The sequence below is a fragment of the Dermacentor silvarum genome, chromosome 2 (genome assembly GCF_013339745.2).
Source record: "Dermacentor silvarum isolate Dsil-2018 chromosome 2, BIME_Dsil_1.4, whole genome shotgun sequence".
Classification (NCBI taxonomy): Eukaryota; Metazoa; Arthropoda; class Arachnida; order Ixodida; family Ixodidae; genus Dermacentor; species Dermacentor silvarum.
The window spans coordinates 104,588,833-104,609,739 of NC_051155.1; the positions used below are offsets into that span (position 1 = coordinate 104,588,833).

At 44.5% G+C, this 20,907-nt stretch overlaps 2 protein-coding genes across 4 annotated transcripts in view; one reads left to right on the top strand and one right to left on the bottom strand.

Annotated features, from left to right (window-relative positions):
* LOC119441663 (ATP-binding cassette sub-family B member 6-like) overlaps positions 1–10,365 on the bottom strand; it is a 110,921-nt gene extending 100,556 nt beyond the window's left edge. For all 3 annotated transcript variants that reach the window (XM_049661510.1, XM_049661509.1, XM_037706260.2), the window contains exons 1-2: positions 10,201–10,365; positions 5,672–5,911 (exon numbers count right to left, since the gene is read on the bottom strand). In XM_049661510.1, coding sequence (XP_049517467.1) covers positions 5,672–5,875 — 204 coding nt within the window. In that variant the 5' untranslated portion in view covers positions 5,876–5,911; positions 10,201–10,365. The remainder of the gene's footprint in view (positions 1–5,671; positions 5,912–10,200) is intronic.
* Positions 10,366–10,426: 61 nt separating this feature from the next.
* LOC119441662 (cullin-2) overlaps positions 10,427–20,907 on the top strand; it is a 62,912-nt gene continuing 52,431 nt past the window's right edge. The window contains exons 1-3 of the mRNA XM_049661511.1: positions 10,427–10,583; positions 17,555–17,684; positions 19,915–20,018. Of these exons, the coding sequence (XP_049517468.1) occupies positions 17,567–17,684; positions 19,915–20,018 (222 nt within the window). The 5' untranslated portion in view covers positions 10,427–10,583; positions 17,555–17,566. The remainder of the gene's footprint in view (positions 10,584–17,554; positions 17,685–19,914; positions 20,019–20,907) is intronic.

Consider the following 20,907-nt stretch of genomic DNA (forward strand, 5'->3'; position numbering starts at 1 on the left):
CCTTTTTGTTATCGTCACATGTGCCCGTGAAAAAAAGTTTTAAAGGGCCTCTCACCAAGCCTCATTGCAAATTTTGGTTATAGTACAAAGGAATTTGTAAAACACTGTCTGAGGAGCATTTTACGGAAATAATTTTTCAAATTGGTTCGTTATTGGAGCAAATAGAAGAAATTAACTGCCTTGCTACCACGTCGCCAGGAGGCGAGCGTCACTGCCAACGGAGGCACTCTACCCCTTCGCCTCGACCAGTGTCCACAAGCAGTGTTCCTTTCCTGCCTTCTTCTGTACTGGAGCCTAGGCACTGCGCCATGTTCATGCACTGAGATCTGCCTCCGACATCGGCGAGAGGGTGCAAGGGAGAGACAGGAGAGCGGCGTGCAAAGCCGGCGATGTGATGCAACGAAGGCATGCCGTGTGGGGTGCGCAACACAAAGGCTGGTGTGGTGAAGTGGCTCACACGTTTAATGCGTTAGCATTCTTAGGGAACTCCATGCACTTTCTGGAGCAATCTATCTATCTATGTACGTTTGTTTTCCCGCCTACCTGGGTCATTGGGTAGTCATGGTTGAACGAGTAGTGAAATGGGCTGCTGTGCCGAGGCAACAGGGTTCGAAACCAACCGTCAGACCAACTTCGGTCAGTGGATATGTGCCGCTCTTCAATGAACCTCTTTCAAGCCGACATGGGTCATTATACATGTGGAACTGCGTAGGTACCACTGTTCAATGAAACTCTTGGACGCCGACTCGGAGCACTGGCTGTGTGCCACCTGGTCTGTGCTAGCCTTCAATGAAACTCAACTTGGTTCACTGGTTATGTGCCAGTAGGTGTGCGCTGCTGTTCAATGAACGACTTTGACTTGGGTAACTAGGTATGTGCCACTGGGAATGTAAGTCTCTAAAGCAGACGAAAAAGGTCCCTTAAATTTCTCCGATGCCGAGTGGAATCGAACCCACGTCACAAGGGTTCCTCAAGAACAGCAACCCGACGCTTTAGCGAGCTGCGCCACAAATGCACTGGGCGTGTGCCACTTTTCAATGAGCGTCTTTCACGCCAACGCTTTAGCGAGCTGCGCCCCGAATGCAGTGGGTGTGTGCAACTCTTCAACAAAACCTCTCGACATCTTGGGTCACCGTGTATGTGCCGCCGAGTGTGCGGCAAGCGAAGGAACAGCTCTCAGCATTCGTAGGCACTGGCGCGCCTTGCTTCTCGTCTTGGAGACCACGCATGAACTTCTTGGCAACACCACTAGATGAAACAGAGTGTCTAGAAATAAGCGCGAGAGAGGAGCTCGGTTGCTGCGTGATGCATTTCTAAGCATTCGCACGCACCAGCAGGCCACGCATTTCGGAGGCCATGCACAGGCTTCGCGGCAGTGGCACTAGATGGCGCCAAGTGTACTTACGGAAGCGTGAAAGAGGAATCCCACTGCAGTACACCGCCTCATACATAACTCGTTTCGACGGTGGCAATACGTTGTGTTGCTATATTGTTTCAATGCTAAGCGCATTACTGTTGACAGCCATCATGAGATTGGTTTTGCCAAATTGTCTTTCTTTTCCTGGATTTCGCTTTCCCTTTCTTTTTGGTGCAGACACCCAGTAGCTAGGTTTAATTGTTACAGTCAACCCTCGTTAATATGTACCTGCTTAATGTGTAATTGCGCTTTAAACGTAGTCGTGAAGATTCCCCCACCCAGCCCCCATTGAACTCCATGTACTGGCTGACCGCTTACATCGTAGTCGCTCATTGTCCACTAAACAGTCAGTGCGTAGTATTTTTCGTTCTTGTTCTACACGCACATGCACAAAATCGGCAAAATATCACATGCGCAGACGTTCGATTCTCGAGTTGCGACGCCCAGACAACAGCCGCCAGCGATCGTGAACTTGAAACATGGCCACCATGATGTATTACATGCTCGTACAGCTGTTGCCTATTGCTGCGCACAAAAGCATGGCCTTCGAGATTTGCTCCCGGTAACGCAAAGAAGCCGCCAGTAGGGGGTGCGAATTTGCTGTTGCCGTCGAATCCAATTCAAGTAGTAACCGCGTAGAAGCACATTTTATTGCAAAGTGCATTTCTGCCCTCACCATGGACGTCGCTTTGAGGTTCCGTATAAAGTGAAAACACGGCAAGATCGTTGCCACGCGCCGTACGCCGTATGTGCGGGTGAAAGCTTGCGAAAGTCGGCCGACTCAATCACACGCGCGCGAGGCACGGCGGGGGAGGCGGGAAAGGGAGGAGTTAACTTTGGCGGCGGCCGCACGGGCGCCGTATCTTGAAAGCAATCTGCAGACAAAGTGCAACTAGTGCCGGTAGCTTCGTATGCGCTGTGCTTTCGACGTCTAGTTAGCGTTGAAGCGAGAGATGGCACGCTCGCTGCTGCTGCACCTCCTCATTCCAGCGTTCCGACCGTGAGTTTCCACGGTCATCGAGCGAGATGTGTTCATGTTTACCTGTGCACCCGTTACACCGTGCTTGTTAATTTAGTTAGTAAGTGGGGCATCATGGACAAACTGGCTTGCGGCCTTATCGAGTTCGAAGATGCCGTCATCGCAGCTAGGCCACCATGTCGGCAAGTGAAGGTCACCAATTTTTTGCTCCCTACCCACAAATAAAGCCTGTCCGAGTGCATGCGTTTGAGAGCATCATGACGTAGTTCTTTTCTGGCCAGTAAGTAGCCGCTAAACTGGCATTGGTGGTTAATTCGTACATTGTTTAGTGCGTCCTAAACGTCGTTCCCGGCCGACTACGTGTTAACAAGGTTTGACTGTATAGCCAATAATGCAGCATGGGAACATCAGAGTAAGCTGTTGATTTTACCATAAAACACACATAAATGTTGACGGCGCCACAGCTGTTCATTGTTACATCCAAGTATTGTTAAAACCAGTAATGCTATAAGTAATGCTGTACTTCTTTCTGTCTGTAATTAAAATGTTTGGATGTCTGTCCCCTCTGCTTTTTTTCAAGTAACTGGTTATAACAATTAACAGCAATAACAATGCAGTTTTCTTGGCACTTGAATATTGTTATAAGTGGGTCGACTGCAACAGGCAAACAATTTTAAGAACAGAAGCAGGTGATGAAACTCAATTGTTTATGGCATGCCCGAACCAAAAGTGAGCAGGTAGACAGCCTAGAAATGAAGGTATCTTGCCAACTAATAAAGGGTACACTTGGTGACACTGTTTCAGGATTTGAAGGAATTCATTGCCTTAGCACAAAAAGAGTAAACAAGGCAAAGCCAGTCATCAACACTGTTAGACAACAAGGATAACCCTAAAATTCCTAAAAACTGAGGATATACGGCAAAAGTTTTGGGATAGCGACTGGACTAGACACAAAAACTACGAGGGTACAGTAAAGTTTGACCAGATTAGAGTAGACGATCAACTGCCATGTTTATTCGAATATAGGTCAACCTTTTTTTTTTTTTTTCTGAAGATGTTATCCAAAATGAGCTATCAACCCATATTTGTGACCAATGAATGTCGACCTATATTCATAAACAAAGCTAGCAAAAGTACCAAAATAATGATGTTCCTCCGTCACGCCCGCTGTAAAGCCAGCCTTAAGATTATCCAGACTGGCGTTAACAAATGCTGAATATCCAACATACTCGACGAACTGCGGACGACGTCGTTTGGGGTGCCGGGGACACCTGTGAAACATCCGACGAGGACAACTTCTCTGGTAGTTTGGATGAGGATGCCGCTTGTGGCATTGACTAGTGACATTTAGTAGCTGAACTTACAGTAAATAAATGTGTGTCATGTCCAAAGTCCTTCGTTTTTCTAAAAAGGCAGGGGCCGACCTATATTCCGAAGTAATATTTGGCTCACATGTTCAAAGCAGCCTCTACGACAGATCAGCAACCTTTTCTTACTATGCTCACAATGTGTTTCAGGGCCCTTTTAACCGCGCGTCTAACTGCTAATTGCTGTTTAGACTGCGAACAGTTCTTTGGAGCAACAGAATGATGAACTGCTTAATGGACTACCTTTCAAATTGCTATAAATTTGTACTTTCAAGGGCAATCTTGAGATTATGCTAAAGTGCTCCCAGTGTTGTTTCTCTAGATACAGTCCAAGCACTCTTCTTTCTTCTCTTCACAAATGACATAGCTTGTGATATTATTGTGTTCTCAGATGACTGCATTTTAATAAGAATAATACTGAAAGTCAAAGCCAAATGACATTAAGTCACACACTAAAAAACATAGCTCAATGGCGCGAGGAGTGGCAGATGGTGCTGAATTTATAGAAAGCAGTCCGTATGATTGACTGTAACTGACAGGAAGAGAACACAATTATTGAATCATAAAATGCAGAACATCTGCCCTTACTAAAGTAGAACAATACAAACATTTGGGTGACACAAGAAGTGCATGAAATAAGCAGAAGAAACATCTTACTGAATATAGATTCCGCTTTGATACATTTAGGTATTCTTTTTTTCTGTATGCACTTACAGAACAAAAAATACTTCCTCACACCACTGTCCATCCTTTGAAATTTTTTGGTAGCCTATTTAATTATCTCTATATTGCCGAAATTATCAGTGATCTCTAATTTTTCATGGTTGGTGAACTATGTACAGTGCTCACGGATTGAAACGCGACAGGCAAATTTTAGGTAGAACTCTTTTTCTGTGCAAATACTCGAGAGTACCATGTCTTGTTGATTCGAATCTGGTCACGAAAGGTGACTTGGACTCTGATCTAAGCGTACGAGTCGAGATTGCGCCGATGTCACGCAAACTACCGACGGTGAAAATAAAAGCATGCGCATTGGTTAGGACTAAATTGTCGCATTTCAATCCGTGAGCACTGTACTTGAGCCTTTGAGTGCTAGGATTTAGGCGGGAAATAATATATTGTTTTTCCAGTTTCTCTTGTTCTTGATTCCCTGCAGTTGCTCGTTCTATTTCTCATACCTGTTCTTCCCGTTTCATTTGTTAGTATTTGACTTTCAAATATTTGAAATGTTTATATCGAGAATGGTTTATTTATGAGCGACTTTTCTACAGACTTCTACCATTCATACTGTTATCCGCATTTTATCTTATTTCAGCTTTAATTTTGCTGTGCGTATGTATTGCTGTATGTATGTAAGACTAGTGCAGTATGTATTAAATAAATTAAACAAGATGGACAGATCCAGCCCAATGACGGAGTCTAAACGACACGATGCCTGTTTAAGTTAGTGGGGTAGCAGTGCCAGCAGACGACACGAGCACAGCCTCATCACCTGTTGCTGTTAGCTGTCTGTGCCACGAGGACAGAGGCAATGTGTGATGCTTGTTGAATGAAGAATGCTGATGTGAGGTGAATGCACAGAGACGTGCGGCATACATCTAAAGACAGCTAAGGTTTCCATACCCTTTGTATTGCAGTGGAACATACCCATTCTTACAGACCGGACCACAACGGCCACATACCCAGGGGCGCAAGTTGTCTATGCGGATGCACCACTTGGTGACGCTTGTTTACTCAACTACCTCCATGCCCAGGAAGACAGCAGCCAGCAGCAAGTTCTCCAGTCTATTCAGCCACATTCCCAGTGGCACCCACAAATGGGGACACAAAATGGCGGGAAGGAGTAGAGAGATGTTTGCTTCAAAAAGCTCTGCTCTTAAACGAGGCTCTTTTTCGAGGAACACTTACATGGAACTTGTAGCAGCCTCTGCGATGTAGCAGTCTGGTGTCAAGGCGTGTGGCATACTTGTGGTACACAGCCCACTGGAAGCCCCCGCCCACCAGTATGGTGAAGAGCAGAACGGGTGGCCCCACTGTGTCGAGGAAGCACTGGGAGAGACCCTCTCGGGTCCACATGTGGCCCAGGGTCACGTTGGGAGGGCAGTAACGCATTTTGTCGGCTTTGCTGTCGCCTCAAGACAATCCGTCCTGCGTGACATGCAGCGTGAGAAATCTGTAGTACAAACATTCAGCAACTAGTCTAGGCAGGAGTAGTAACACCACTTCCAAGACTTGCTCTGGAAGCCTATTCTATCAAAATGAACAGAGATTGTTGCATAAGTGAGCCATCTATTTATCTACAAGCTTCCCAATACGAATTCTTGTGATCCCGCTTTTAATTTGCATGCCTGGCAAGGTGTGTGTATATATATATATATATATATATGTGTGTGTGTGTGTGTGTGTGTGTGTGTACAGTGTTCAGCGATTGAAACGCAACACTCGACAACATCGTGGTGGGCATTTCTTGTGTCACTGATGGGTGCTAGGGACACTGAGCTGATGAATTATGGTATACTATGAAGGCGAGGGCACTTGTGATACATTGTGAACTTACTTGCCCCCCCCCCCAGTAATCACCCAGTGCTCACTGGTGGTGCAAAAAGCACCAGTCACCCCATGCCGTCTGATTATCCCATTTAAATCGCTAAGCACTTTACATTCCTGCTATAATAAACAGCACGTAGTAGTGCTTGTGTTCATCCCCTCTTCCTGTGTGTGTGCGTCTTTTCTAGAGCTAATTGCCGCCAGTTATGCAGTACAAACAGTCTGTACAAAATGCACAGAATTTGCATGAAATTGACATGAGCCAGTGACCTTAGCCAAAACTAGCCAAAAAGATGACGGAGAAGGACAGAACTGTTTTCTTTTTTTTTGGGGGGGGGGGGGAGGGGGGGTGTGAAACTGTGCCTAGGAATCTGAGCAACGTTTCGATTACAACGACAGTGGTGAGCTTGATCAGTGGTCACCAAAGCCAATCTCATCGCTCAAGTTTGTCCCACCAGTTATACACGCACTATCATGAGTTCCAGAGAACATAGTGGTGCTCACAGTTGTTTAAGAATGTACTACTATACAATTTGCACCTAGCAAATGTGATGGGCCTGTGGAATGATGTAGGGGACACTGTGGAGCAAAGTATTTTATGTTTTACAGAATCATGCGAAAAGAAAAACTGTCTGCAGTTGATCTTAATTAGTGGTATATAGAATGCTATAGGCAGCACAGATTGCAGTCAGTACGCTGATTAACTAGCCCCTAATCCCGAGCTGTACCAATATGCTGTGGGAGGTTGTACCAATATCGCCAATGACGAGTCTTCTTCATGGGGTTTTACGTGCCAAAACCAGTTCTGATTATGATGCACGCCGTAGTGGAAGGCTCCGGATTAATTTTGACCACCTGGGGTTCTTTACCATGCATTAAAACCCAAGCACACAGGCGTTTTTGCATTTCCCCTCCCTCTTAATGCGGCCACCGCGGCCAGGAGTCACACGTGCTCAGGCCCATGTCATGCTGCTCCCATTGCCAAAGACGAGTTAAGGTCAGCATTGATGGAACGCTACCCTCAAAAGCAGCTTTTCTTTTTTTTAATTCTTACCAGAAACAAATCCAGTAATAAATTTTCATGATCAGAATGACATAGAAAAAATTATGACTACATAAAAAATTTGGGGATATGTTGTACCTTTTTCAGGAATTAATTTGGAGGTCAAAGGGTTAAAGAGCAGTGGATGGTGATGAACACTCATTTGTAGGCGAGTATTAAAACAGTTAGGGTACATAATTAAGTCTCATCACTAGTAGTTATGGTCACACTGCCAGTATAGAACATACATTCTTCAAACATAAGGAAGGGTGGGATTAATGCAATTAAGTTTAATGCAATCAAGTTGAAATAAAAGCAATTTCAAAACAAATTCTTGTGGAACCCCACTGTTTGCTGTACATCAAGGCGATGTCACTCAATTGCAGATATTGTCCTCGATTCATCGTGTAGCCAATCGTGCGCTCTGTCACGTTGCTGCACATTTTGTGGAGTTCTAATTTAGCCAATGTGTTGTGACTAAGTGCACCAAATGCTTTTGCGAAGTCAAAAATGATCACAATGGTACCCTACTTTCATATGATGTGTCTTTTTTAATCAATATTGAGCAGGGTGCTGAGCATGCTCTGTTGATTTTCATTTATGTGAAGAAGGTATACTGCTACTTCACATAAAAATTACACTTTCTGAAGGTTTTTTTAAGCATATAAAACGAGGCTCTTTCAACAACTTTGAGGAACGATGACAAAACGGCAATGGGATGACACTTCTCCGGACTCATCTTTCTTCCTTTCTTAGCGACTGAAATTATTTTTATAACTCCTAATTTTGATTTGAACCAATGATCGAACAGTGAAAGTGTCTCTGATTACATGTGATAAGATGTGGTTTAAAAATTTTCATGATATGTTCACCAGATTGTCATTGCCTTGATATCTTCAATGTGATACTTATTTTCTCGGTGACCATTCAGGGTAAAGAAAAACACTGCATATATCTCAAAGGGCTGTATTGTATGCAGATTTGAATGCTTTGAAGCTCTCTTTGTACACATATTCCCGACTTATTCAACAATGCACACCTACAGCAATGGATGTTATGCAGTAAAATGTTCAGTGAAAAAGAACAAATTATTGCAAGCTAAAGGAATTGTAAAGTGCTTCAAATCGCGCTTCAGAGCATGTGCACATCTTAAGGACGCCCTTTCAAAATAGCTTGACATTAATGCAGAGTTTTATAAATATTATACCCAAACGTAACAAATGAAAAGTTCAGTAGGCACAGCATGCACATTTCAATTTGCTAAGGTTCCTTTGGCCCATTCAATGCATCTGATGCTTGTAAAAGTCCTCATTGTTATGAAAGTGCTCACAGCCTGAATTTTAAAGCGTGCAAATGTTATATCAGTGAGCCAGAAACCTGCAATTAGTCCATGAAAATTTGCAGATCAATTGCACACCTAAATTGTAACCACAGTACATACAGCAGTACACATACATTTGCTAGGATAATAATTAAATCGTAATTGCACGCATGTTAACTCCTTCACATGTTGCCTAATTTGCACTACACTGCACGGACACAAATGTAGAAATTATGATCGACTTTTGTTACGCATCGATTAGTACATTCGCGTTTTCGCTCTTCATTGTGCTTTACGTGAGAAATCTACAAAGAGTAATTCAGGTCATACCTGAATAACGCGAGTGCATATGCACGCACATGAAGGCAATGTAGAAGAAGGAAAGAAAATAACGGAAGGGGGAGGGGATGTGATGATACAGCAGGGTTTCATCGCGGCGGTAAGAAAAGTTTGCCTTGTGGAAGCGTGCATGTGTTAGGTCGTTCGTCGCGGCTCTTTTTAGGTAGAGCACAAAACATTGTAATTTTCATCGGAGGTAGTCCATTGAGCTCCACTGCGCAGACATGCAGGTGTTATCACTTCCCAGAGCTGCTGCGGCCGGATGCGCACACAGCGTGGCGGCGAGGTAAACCACCGCTGTTCGTCAAGGTAACGGCATGGTAGTCTGAAATGGCTGGACAGCCGGTGCCTTCTACACTGCTGCACTCAGACCAGCGCGTCTCAGACTTGTATTTTTTTTTTTCTTTTCTGCCTAAAATGAGAAAGATGTGCACATGCCACAGATGAGAAGTCCAGTTGGTTCCAATTGGACATCACTGGAGCTTGGTATGCCAGTTGGTCCAACTGGACCCAATTGGAAGTCACTGAGTAATCTCACGTACGAAACAGCAGAATAGTTGATAATAATAATATCTCAATTATATTGTTAGTTTTAAAGTAAAAGATCTTTGTATATTGGTGTGATCAATGGAGAAAAGTATTTAGCTTTCTGTCAAGTTATAAATCTATCTTGAAATTTTACGAATTTCTCATGAACCACTGGCACCACTTGGTCAACCAAATTTTGCTCACATATATAGCACCTGACATGCATCTCCCATAGTAAGTGGTCAGTGTTGGTATATTTCAATGAAGATAATTGCCGTAGTGTGTTCATGCATGAGTATGCTTCTCGACAGGAGTTTCAAGTATATCCATGTCATATCAAGGTTAAGGCCTATCTAGGCTTTTGTTTTCCTTTCCTTCATTTTTATTGTTGGTCACAGCGAGCCCAGGTCAGAGACCAATTGGGTCCAACTGTACTAAGCACGAGCCATAGTTCATTCGGTCAGCAATTCACAATCGTTCGAACTGCGTAAACGATATGACAACCACGCTTTTCGGTACGATCGCAGAAAAACCACATAAAAACCGCAAGAACGTGGGAATGAAATGTCGGGCCCAACTTGCATTTCGAGAAGCCGCACAAGCACGCTCGCGAGGCGCAGCGTGCTTAGCGCGTGAGCAAGCTTTGGAGCGGCCACTTACCGGCGATTCACCCCGAGTCCTGCTGTAAAAAGCTTTGTCACGTAGCACTGCACCTATAGTTCCTTACGTGCGCGTTGTCATAGGTCACGTATTGTTTACCGACAAAAACGCGCGCATAGCCAACTCGCGATTGACGCTCGCTGCGGCGGGGAGACTAGTGAGAGACCCAGCAACCCAGCTGATTAGTCGACGCCTGTGACGCCAGCGACACCCGGTAAAATAGCAGCGGGCTTTTTCGCCCGAGGGCCAGCCCTATTTAGCCGTCTCAAAATGAACGCAGCCGCTGGTTTTGGTAGTCGGTATTCGCTGGTAAATTAAATCTCCATAGCCGTTCAAGGATCGCTGTCTTCGTGTGGCCTGGAGCGTCGGGTGCTTTTAGTCAGGTAAGAGTGTCTCTCTCCGCTAGCTATCTTGCCTTGAAGGGAAAAGCCAACGCACAGTGCCTATTCGAGAATCGAGTAGCATCCTCTGCTTCGTAGCGTGATGGGAACGTGCACGATCACCTGTGCGGCGCTGAGACGGTGTGTTACCGGTTTTCTTTTACCGATATAATACGCTTAATTTCACGAAAGGGGCATGACTCATTCGAAGCTTCGTCGGGTGTTCAAGGCCTTCCAATCATAATGTGCATCTACCACCGTGTACTGAGCTAACCCCGTGCGCTGCAGTACGTTGAAAAACGGGCGTGATGTTGTAAAAATAGATTTATGCAGTGATTCCTTTCGTTAGCGTCACACACCGGACGTACTCCTCAAGTAAATGTCCTGCGGTTGGTCGTGTGGTGATCCGATACGATACGATTCCTGACTTGTCTGTCCAACTTTGCCGTCTGTCCCATCTGCGGTGTTTCTTGAGAAAGGCACAATCCATCGAATTCTCCCGCAGATTACCTGCTATAGTCACCTCTGCTGCCTGCTGCTGTGTGCGAACACTGCAAGCCATCGAGAGTATGTTCGACTTTTCGAGGCAAAAGTGAAGAAATACATTTACGATCAGCGCCCGACGGCGCCTTGCGAAGCCGAGCCCGTTAAACTGAGCACCTTGTAACATCGACAAGCATGCATGCCCGAAAGCACCGCTGTTTTTATCTGTCTTTCTTTTTTTTCTTCAACACACGGCGACCATTCCGGAACCCAGCTGATTCACTCATTGCGCACCGCAACAGCTCGAGGGCTGCGTTCTATTGCAACATGTTCGGCCTGCAAGAGCAGTTCGATTATACAAGCACTTCATTGATTAATCATGATCTTTCGCTTACGAGCCACCGGTTGTTTTCTATTCGAATTCAGTAGGGAAACCTGGGTGGCCCGAGCTTTGCAGTAGCAAAGGTTATCCTGTAGCCGTCTATTTTTTTTTTTTCCCCTCTCTCTTTAAGTTCTGAAACTGAATAAGACAATTGATGACCCAAGAATAGGTTGTTTCTTAGTTGTGGGTCAATCTCATTCAGTGTTAAATGTCAAGGTAATGAGAATAGTACTAGAATAAAGCCACTAAAAATTTAAGGAATGCTGTCACTCACCACAGTTTTCTTTGTAACCAGGTGTACTCTACCCATCTTTAAAAGGTTAGCAAAATTTAAATTTGCAGACATATTTGTGAAATTTAGCTTGTCGCTGTGAAATTTTATATACGGTTTGAATGCTCCTCTTGTAATTTAGCTTCTCGTACGGATAAAAAAAAAAAAAGTTGATTTTTTAAGGACAGCCCGCAACAGCATGTACGGGCTGGGCTGTCTGCATGTACAGCCAGTTTTAAATTTCAAAAACGTCTAAACATGAAGTGGCAGGCCTGTGTGCCTGTTCAAATGCCAACACATTACAGTCTTGCTAGACATCCCATTCAAGCACCATATTTTGGAGTGCCGATTTAACACTCACTCACAATGATACTACTTTCAAACTTATGTGACACAAAGAGAACTGCAAATGTTGTGAAGAGGACCTATTCAACAGCCTCTTATTTGGCAGACACTCCCAAGTCATGAACAACAGCTTACAGATATTCTTGAAAAGAGCAGTTACAACTTCAGATAATCTCGGTCATACAATCATGGTTGAAGTATAAACCCCATGCAAGCAATCATCCGCGCGCGGCGGCGACAAGGGACACGATGGAGATGGCTGTCGCCTACAAGTCATACCCTACACAAGCGACAACTTTGAGCGATGTCTCCCCAGTGTTGCCGGTATGAGGGCAGCAAATACATGCCGAAACTGGTGTGACGTGTGCTTTAGTAATTAAAGTTCATGTGTTTTGCTATAAAGAGCAGCATAAAATATTTCTGAAGGTCTTGCAGTAGGTTCTTATCCTTGCGCATATCAAAATTTTGTCGTTCGCTTATACCACGCGACAATCGGTAGTGCTTGAAAGATGTATATCCAGTTCTGGCTTCGCGCTATTGGCTAGTCACTCATAGCACTTCCGGGCGATGAGTGACGAATTCTAGGTTTCCAGAATCGAGCGATCTGTTTACGCAACTGCCTGTTTCGTCGCTCAAAGCAGTTGCGCGCAAAATTGCTCTCATGGAGTTCGGGCTTGATACAAATTTTTGGGTGATGAAAATTTAAAAAAAATCAGGGCCAAAATTCATTAAGGATAGTGTGCTCTGTTTCAGGATAACCGAAATGCTCCATGAGGCTGCGATGGATGATATGAATTGTTTAACTGCTTGAGACCTCTTGGAGTGAGAGGAGTATGGTCGTGGCATGCATTTGCTAAGTCATCGTAACACCATGGTGCCGCTCGGAAAAGTCCTGTCATCGCTCGGCAAAGTGGTGTCATCGTGCTGAAAAGTGGTGCCATCAAGAAAGAACACTCAACGCAATGTGCGTGAAAGACTACTTTAATGAGAACTCGGCAAATAAAACTCGGCTGACAGATCGCAGTATGGCCGACTTGTCGTCTTGCATTTTTGCGACTTCATAAGGAGCAACATAACACTCAGAAACATAACGCAGCAGCACTAAACTCGGCAAACTTTTCGCCGCAACACTAAACTGAGCGACAAGTAATGATCTTGCATTTACACATCATAAGAATTGCTTAAGTGCTCCCATAGTTTTTTCTTATTCTTTAGCTAGTTATGATATCCTTGTTGGAATCGGCTAGCACAAGACAGGGGTAATTGGAGATCGCAACGAGAGGCCTTCGTCATGCAGTGTACATAAATATAGGCTGATGATGGTAATGAAAAGTAATGGAAGTTGGGCAGATCATGGAATGGGTATAACAGATAACTAGCGGTATATTGAAGTAACTCTGGCTGGCAAGGAACAGGAGCACAGTTAGGGGGCCCCTCACCCAGGTTCGGGCATTGCAAACAAACAAGCACGGTGTGTAAATCACGCAGTGGCAGTCGTGTCTGCAAGTATCAAGTGGCTGCACAGCTCGAAAAAGGTTGAAATTTGGAATGGTGAGCCCCCTTACACTTCCACTTGGGAGAGCTCCACTTCCAGCCAGAGAGGCAAGGTCACACACACGAATGCCTCTATGTAAAACACACTGCCTGCAGTGCACCGATTATGGCACGTGACTTTGGTAAATTGTACAATGCAGAATGTGCAAATGCCACTGGGAGTGCACCGCACAGGAAAAAAAAAACAAAAAAACAAATTAGGCAGGGCTCGCCATGCAGATGTGAGGCAGCTCCTCAGCTCCCGTACGGGAGAAGGCAAGGAAGAAACGGAGTTAACGAATGCTAATTGGGGAGGGAAGGAGAGAGTGTCTACATTGGCAGTGAAGCTCGCTGTCTGGCAGTATGTCAATGCGACATTTCAATTCCTCCCATCTCTTCTAATAATGAGCCAATTTGAAAAATTATTGTGGTAAGGTGCTTCCTAGACGGCACCCTACAACTTCCACTGTATAACCAAAATTTGCAATGGGACCTGGTGAGGGGCCCTGTAAACATGGTGAAGTAGTTATGATGCTAGGAAATATGCAGGCATAGGCTGGATTTCTTCGGCGCAGAGCAACTCTAACTGGATATACCTAGGAGATGTGTTAGTTATGCAGTGGGCTTAAATAATAGACTGGTGATGATTCTGTTTAAAGTAGTGCAGGTGGTACATTCAGCTGAGCTCAGTTTCAGCATCAAAAGTCAGCATAGAAGTGTGAAACTGTACTGAATCACCAGTTGTCAAAATCGGCGTAAATTATGTGGCTCAGAATCCCAAAGCAATGCATGATGTGCTGTGAGGGACACCAAATTGGAGGACTCTGGGCTAATGTTTGTGCTGCTGGGGTCCTTTAACGTGCACCAAAGTCTTAAGTACATGAGAATTTTTACGTTCCGCAACCATGGGAATGCAACTGCCATGGCTTGGAATTAAACCCATGGCCTCGCACTGAGCAGAACACCATAGCCACTGAGCCCCCATGGCAGGTGCATCAGCTAGGTGCATTAAATTTACTAGGTGAATGTAGGGGGCACACGGTATAAAAATGTTGTTTGGTCATTGGTTTCATCCGTCTGGGATAAAAAAAAAGGTTCTTGGTGTTCCAGTGTGCTGTCTTTTCCATTTCTATTGCAGGCCGAAGTCAGTAGTGCTGATGTCATGACTTTTGTTTCGATGGATTCGCTCTTTTTGTCTGCTGGTGATTGGCTAGGTATTCCAAGACACCCCTTGGGATGGCTCAGTTGAATGCGGCATTCTGTTGACTATGAAATCGTGGTTTTGATTATCAGCTTTCTGCGCCACATTTTGATTGGGGCGAATGCAGTAATGCCTGTGCAGTTTAGGTTTAGCAACGCACTAATTTGTGAGCTGCATCCGCCTTGTATAACTAGGAAACTTGGCAAAGCTCTTCACAGCTACACCCTACTTGCAGAATGTATTTATTAACCAAACTCATAGGTTGGTTTAGGGCCCTTTTAAAAGCAGTATAACAAGGCTTTCCCTCGGCCAGGCAACAACAGAAAGTTGTTTTTGTATATGTACAGTAGTAACTTGGGAGCATTCATATGGTTTGCGGAGAGTTAGCGAGTTGACTGGCTTGAAATATATTTCTGAAGGTTCTGAAGCTCCACCCAAGACAGAATTTAGCTAGCATGATGACAACGATCAACAACTTCAGTTTCCCTAAAAACGTTTCTTTTTAGGGAAGCTTCTTTTCTATGTTTTAACCTTACTATTAAAATTGCTATGATATTGTTGCTATGAAGATGTGACAGTGATAATTTTTTTACGCGCTGTATTGTTGTACAGATTATACAGCCTATAATTGTTACTGCTGCTGCTGCAAAAAAAAAAAAAGGTAGGCCCTGTTGGTTTTCTAGTGAAGTGCCAAAGTTAAACAATAATGTCATTCTTCAGTGTATGTTTTAGTCAACTATTGTAGGCTGCTAGCTTTCTGAATAGATGGAGAGGAGGACCAAGTTGTTGAAAGCGGCAACCATGTGCTGCAGCCTATGACACAGGCATGTCACAGGGAAAATAGTCCGAGACACAAGCGCATGTAGTTGTGGATGGCTGGCTCTCCTCTGCTGCAAGGGACATACGTAGTGTCTGCTGGCTTGTCTGTGTGTCAGGCTTTGAACATGGCTGTAACCATCATGCCTGTGTGTAAGCAGCAAATTGTCATGCACACCTTGCACGATATCCCTGCAGACTAAGGCTCATTAACTTTTGTCAGAGCAACTCCCACAGCAAATGGGCCTGCCAAGAAAGTTTTGCAATCACGTCTGTGCCACGGCTTCATGAAGCTTGTGTATGCTGGAAGTGATGCCCTCCTCTCCCCCCAAATAGTTATTCTAGCGTACAGTCAGTTTACAGTTATTGCACTGCACTTTAACCGAATCTTTCACCCTTTCCAACTATAATCTCTCTCTCTCAGTAAATAGTTTAGCCAGGTATGAGTTTACACAGGTTAGTGAATAGAGATTTACACCACATAACTTACAGGATGTTGCTATGAGAGATGCATTAATGCTGATGTCCTACTAACTTCATTCATGGATACATGCACACTCTCTCTCTCTCAAAAAATAATAATCAAGAAAAAAAAAAACATTGCTCTGATATGGGCAGCTAACCTTCACCCAATTGAAATAGTGTATGTCAGAATACAGTAACAATATGTTGGCTGACACATGCAATATATGCAATAGAAGTGCACTGTTTCAATTATATTTGTATACCGTATTTACTCTCGTAATGAACGCACTCGCATAATCAATGCACCCCCAACTTTAGTCGTCAAAATTTGGATTTTTTTTGTCTCCTGTGTAATAAGCGCACCCTGAACTTGCTGCCGGGAAGTAGGAGAGACACAGTACGATTCGGCATCCGATATGGCGTCCGGCGGGTACAATTGTACCGGACGCCGAATCCTACCGTGCGTCTCCTACTTTTATTGCGATAGCAATCATATGGACACTCCAGGCGCATTTTTGCCATCGGCACCGACGATCGCGGCTCTGCCTCCCGCTTTCGAGGGAGGAAAGCGGGAAGGAAACGCGCCGTATTTCATCGCGGGCATGGCGCCGGTGGAAGGGGAGGGAGGGAGGCAGCGCAGCAGCTGCATGCACATTGCAGTAGTGCACCTAGGATCTATGCCAGGGGGGTGAATTTTTGTAGGGGGGGGGGGGGGGGCAAGCAAGTACTTTGCATAATATGCAATTTCCGTGCTTTAGCCAAAAGAATCCAACAGCAAACTAAATGCCTTATAATTATAATAATAATGACACCAAGGATGATGACGATGTTTATTTCTTCAGTGTTTTTCTCAAAGTAAATTAAGAGTGAATGAATAAATACAAGACAGTGATAGAGTGTTTTTGTTAATCGGGAAAATTCGACCTCAAGCCACCTCCTAAATTGTAATGACAATGTGAACTGAGTACTGAAGGTACACGTTGGACTGGTGGGGCTGGACGCATGGGGAGAGGTTAACTTAGCTTCGGGGGGGGGGGGGGGGGGGGGGTGTTATAACGTTTCAGAATACATCCCCATGTTGGTTAAATTACTTGGCAAGTTGCTACGGCCGATAAAACTGCTATCCTTGCTTTGTATAAATGTCTACGCATTTGGTATCGCAATCGATGGTTTGCCTTTCGGGTGAAACTGCCACTTTTTTAGAGATGGCCGCGAAAAAAAAAAATCACTCAAAATTCTACCCCGCATAATAAACTCACCCCCCAACATTGCGCATATTTTTTGGGAAAAGAAGTGTGTTCATTATGCTAGTAAATGCGGTATTTGTTTATTTGTGGAAGTCGATAAATTAAAATTAGTTTCAACCCTGCCGCATTTGTTTGCATTCTGCCTTTTCTGTACTGCAAAGTCACGTTGAACTGTCTTGCAGAGGTCAGAATGAGAGCTCTTAGTGAACCGTTGGTTCTTCATTGCTGCAGGTGGCCAGCAGCATGTCTCTCAAGCCCAAGCGCATTGACTTTGAGTGCACCTGGGAACAATTGAGAGACACTGTCGCGGGCGTCATCACCCTGGGCAAGGTTCCACGGCCTGTGTGGAACGACCGCTTCTCATATCCTTTTAGGACTGCTTTCACTTCGCCAAAGGTGTATTTAGAAGCCAGGCTGAAGACAGTGTCACTCGTCTAATTGTACTTTTGCCTATCAATTGTTTTTGAAGAACAGGTGCTGTTATTCAGGTAGAAATGTGTTTAAGTGGCACTTCTTCTGTTGTCATATACCTCTGTAAGGACACGCCAGGACCATGGTGTTCCACTATTGCGTTTTACCATGTTCCAAGTATATTTGTTCATTTTATTGTGCCGAAAAGCAACGGTGGCATTAAAAGTTTCTGCATGGAGTCTCAAAGCTTTCTGGAGCTGTACTGTGCCATCTTTGCTGTGGTGTAGCTGAGTGGTGGCTGAAAGCCGAGCAATGGAGCAGTCGTCGTTGTAAGCACTTTCAGGTCTCCGAAACACGTAGGTCGTCCTCGTCATTTTGCAGTCAAGGAAAGGACTTTACTGCCACATATCACCGAAGCAGTACTCAATGAGCTGTTTTCTCTAGTGATGTGCACGTTGAACCTAAACTGCTCGTTTGCTTTCGGGTTTTCACATCAGGTTTTAAGAATAACTTAGCACTGCTATGCAGACTTGTCGTTTGCAGCAGGAAATTGAAGTTGCAATGCAAAAACTGTCATTAGAAACTACACACAAAGCTACTTGCATGCCCAGGTAGGGCAGAGGTTAATCTGTCCGTTCTGGGTTCCTTCTTTCAGGATGCAATCCAATATCACATGCAGTACACTATATGTGCACACAATATGAAGAGAGAAGGCAAATCTGATCGTCAGGTGACAACCGCAAAACTGGATTCCATATCTGAAGTTGCTGCAGAGTGAGGCATGATGGTCCCCAGCTTTCAGCAGCTGAAAGTATGCTTGCAGTGTTCATGTGCCGCGTTGTTTCTTGTCCTTTTAACTTGCAATATTGAAACCGCATTTAAGCTGTTGGTTCATCTGATCCGTGCAGTGGTCGTTAGTTTTGCTTTCTGTGAATTATAACTTGAAATTGAGAACTGTAGTTAAAACTTGGCATTGCAAATGTTCCAGTGTACTCATAAATTTCAGTTTATGTCAAATAATGATGAAGAAATTCAATTTTTTTCAGTGACCCTGTGGTCTGTATGCTGTTGCTCACGGGTTCTGCTAGTCGACAGCAGCTAGCACGGCTGGCATAGCAAGCAGCGGCATCTTAACTACTTAAATCTAGGAGTGAGCGTGTGCTTATCTCGACTTCCAATGTACCAGGCTATGGCAATGGCGCACCGACGGGGGGGTTTCGGGGGTTGTAACCCCCCCCCCCCCCTGAGGCCGACTTAGCCCCCCCTTTTGTTTAACCCCTTTTCTTTCCTTGTGCATTTGAGTACTGCAACTAAGATGAAAAAGTGCATTTTTTTGACAATTTCTCGTGAGGAAATTGAAATTAGTGCTGTATAGATGGTATTGGCAAACTGTCAACCTCCTCCCCCCCCCCCCCCCCCCTGGCAGAGATCCTGGTTGCGCTACTGGGCTATGGAGATTAGTGCAGAGTAGTGAGTGTCAGTGTGATGATTGACGAGTGTTAGTTTCTGTTTCTTTTTATTCACACGGTAAACAAACTTTGTTTTAACGAAACTTAAACGCGGTTTCTTTTTTTTTATTCACACGGTCAACAAACTTTGTTTTAACGAAGTGTGGTGATCCATTTGTCATTGAGGAGCACTAAGGATGTGCCAACTGTCGTATTTTTTACCATTGAATAGGTTACAACATTTCTGCAGTTCCCTTCATAACATTGTGACAGCTTTTGTGTTATGAGAACAGCACTGCAGTATAAGACTGCTGGTATCCAGCAGTTGGATGTGCCACGAAATCATGATACATTGGCTCGCTGTGTACTTGCGATAGCTGTGGTTACCACATGTGAGTGCAGCTCGAAGAAACACTTTGCAGGACTCTTGTATATGCTTTAGTGAGCAACGTCGTCATACCCAGCCTTGTTGCTATGTGATGTCCACAAATTCTGCTCTGTGTTGCAACATCACGATGGCGCCAGATCCGGCATTTCGAGACCAATCTCAGTATCAAATTAAGATATCTCATAACTGCTTCACTACCTTCGTACTTGCTAAGTGTTATTCTTTTAAGTGACAGAAGTGTATGGTTTAGTTTGTACAACTTTGAGTATATGTATGTCAGTGCCCCGTTTGGGCATGCCTATTGGCTTACCTCTATCTGTCATGATCCTTGACTGACTGATGCACGGACGTATATGCGCTCTGCGTGGCCTTCCCTGAGCCTCTGGGAGACCGACTTTATCTGGAGACCAAAAAGTTTCTCAATGCCCATGTCCAGCACCTGTACGAGGTGAGCTCCATGTGAACGTTTGCCATTTCACGAACATGACCGTGCTGAAGTTACATTAGTAATGCTGTGAATGGGGCTAGTTGGTGAAACATCATTTTGCATTCACACCACTTGCAATATAAATGTGGTACCTTTAAAATATGCTTTATTGAAGAGTGGTTTCATTATGACTGAATTATTTTGCTGGCATAAGATCCATGCTGATGTCACGGTCGGTGGTGGTTCAGTGCTATGGGCCGTATATCGTAAAAGGGCAATATTGTTGTTGAATGTTAACGTAATTTGCATCTGCGAAACGCAAGCAACACACAGTGCGAGTGCAATGTCACAGATGCCGCGAGCAGCTAGAAGCACCCCAGTGCCCTCAATGACAGCGCAACTGCGGCAAGAATGCACATCCTGGCAAGTTCGGAGCGACCAGATTTCACACTCCTCAGTTCTAGCCACTCTAATGGCGTGAGAATGGCACGCACTCGAAGTTCAGGTTGTTCCAGCACTTGCTCGCCGCTGAAAAATGGTGGTTACTATATTCTGGGATGCAAAGGGAATCTTGCTGGATGCAGAGGCGATCTTGCTGATTGATTTCCTGGAAAGTAGGAAATATGCCAACATTCTCTGAAAACTGTATGTGGCCATCGTGAAAAAAAACTACTGTTTAAAAGAGGTGTCCTCTTGTCATTACCCCTGCCCTTAAAAACCTCATGCTGCCTACCATTTGAGAGTGTGCTTTTTAAGAGCTTGACGACCCGCTCTGCACTCCCGATCTGGCCCCAAGTGACTGTTTTTTGTTCCCCAATCTGAAGAAATACTTCAAGGAAACAAAGTTGGATGACTTTAACACACTGCAAACTGCGATAGGGCACTGGTTTGACAAGCAAAAACAAGTTCT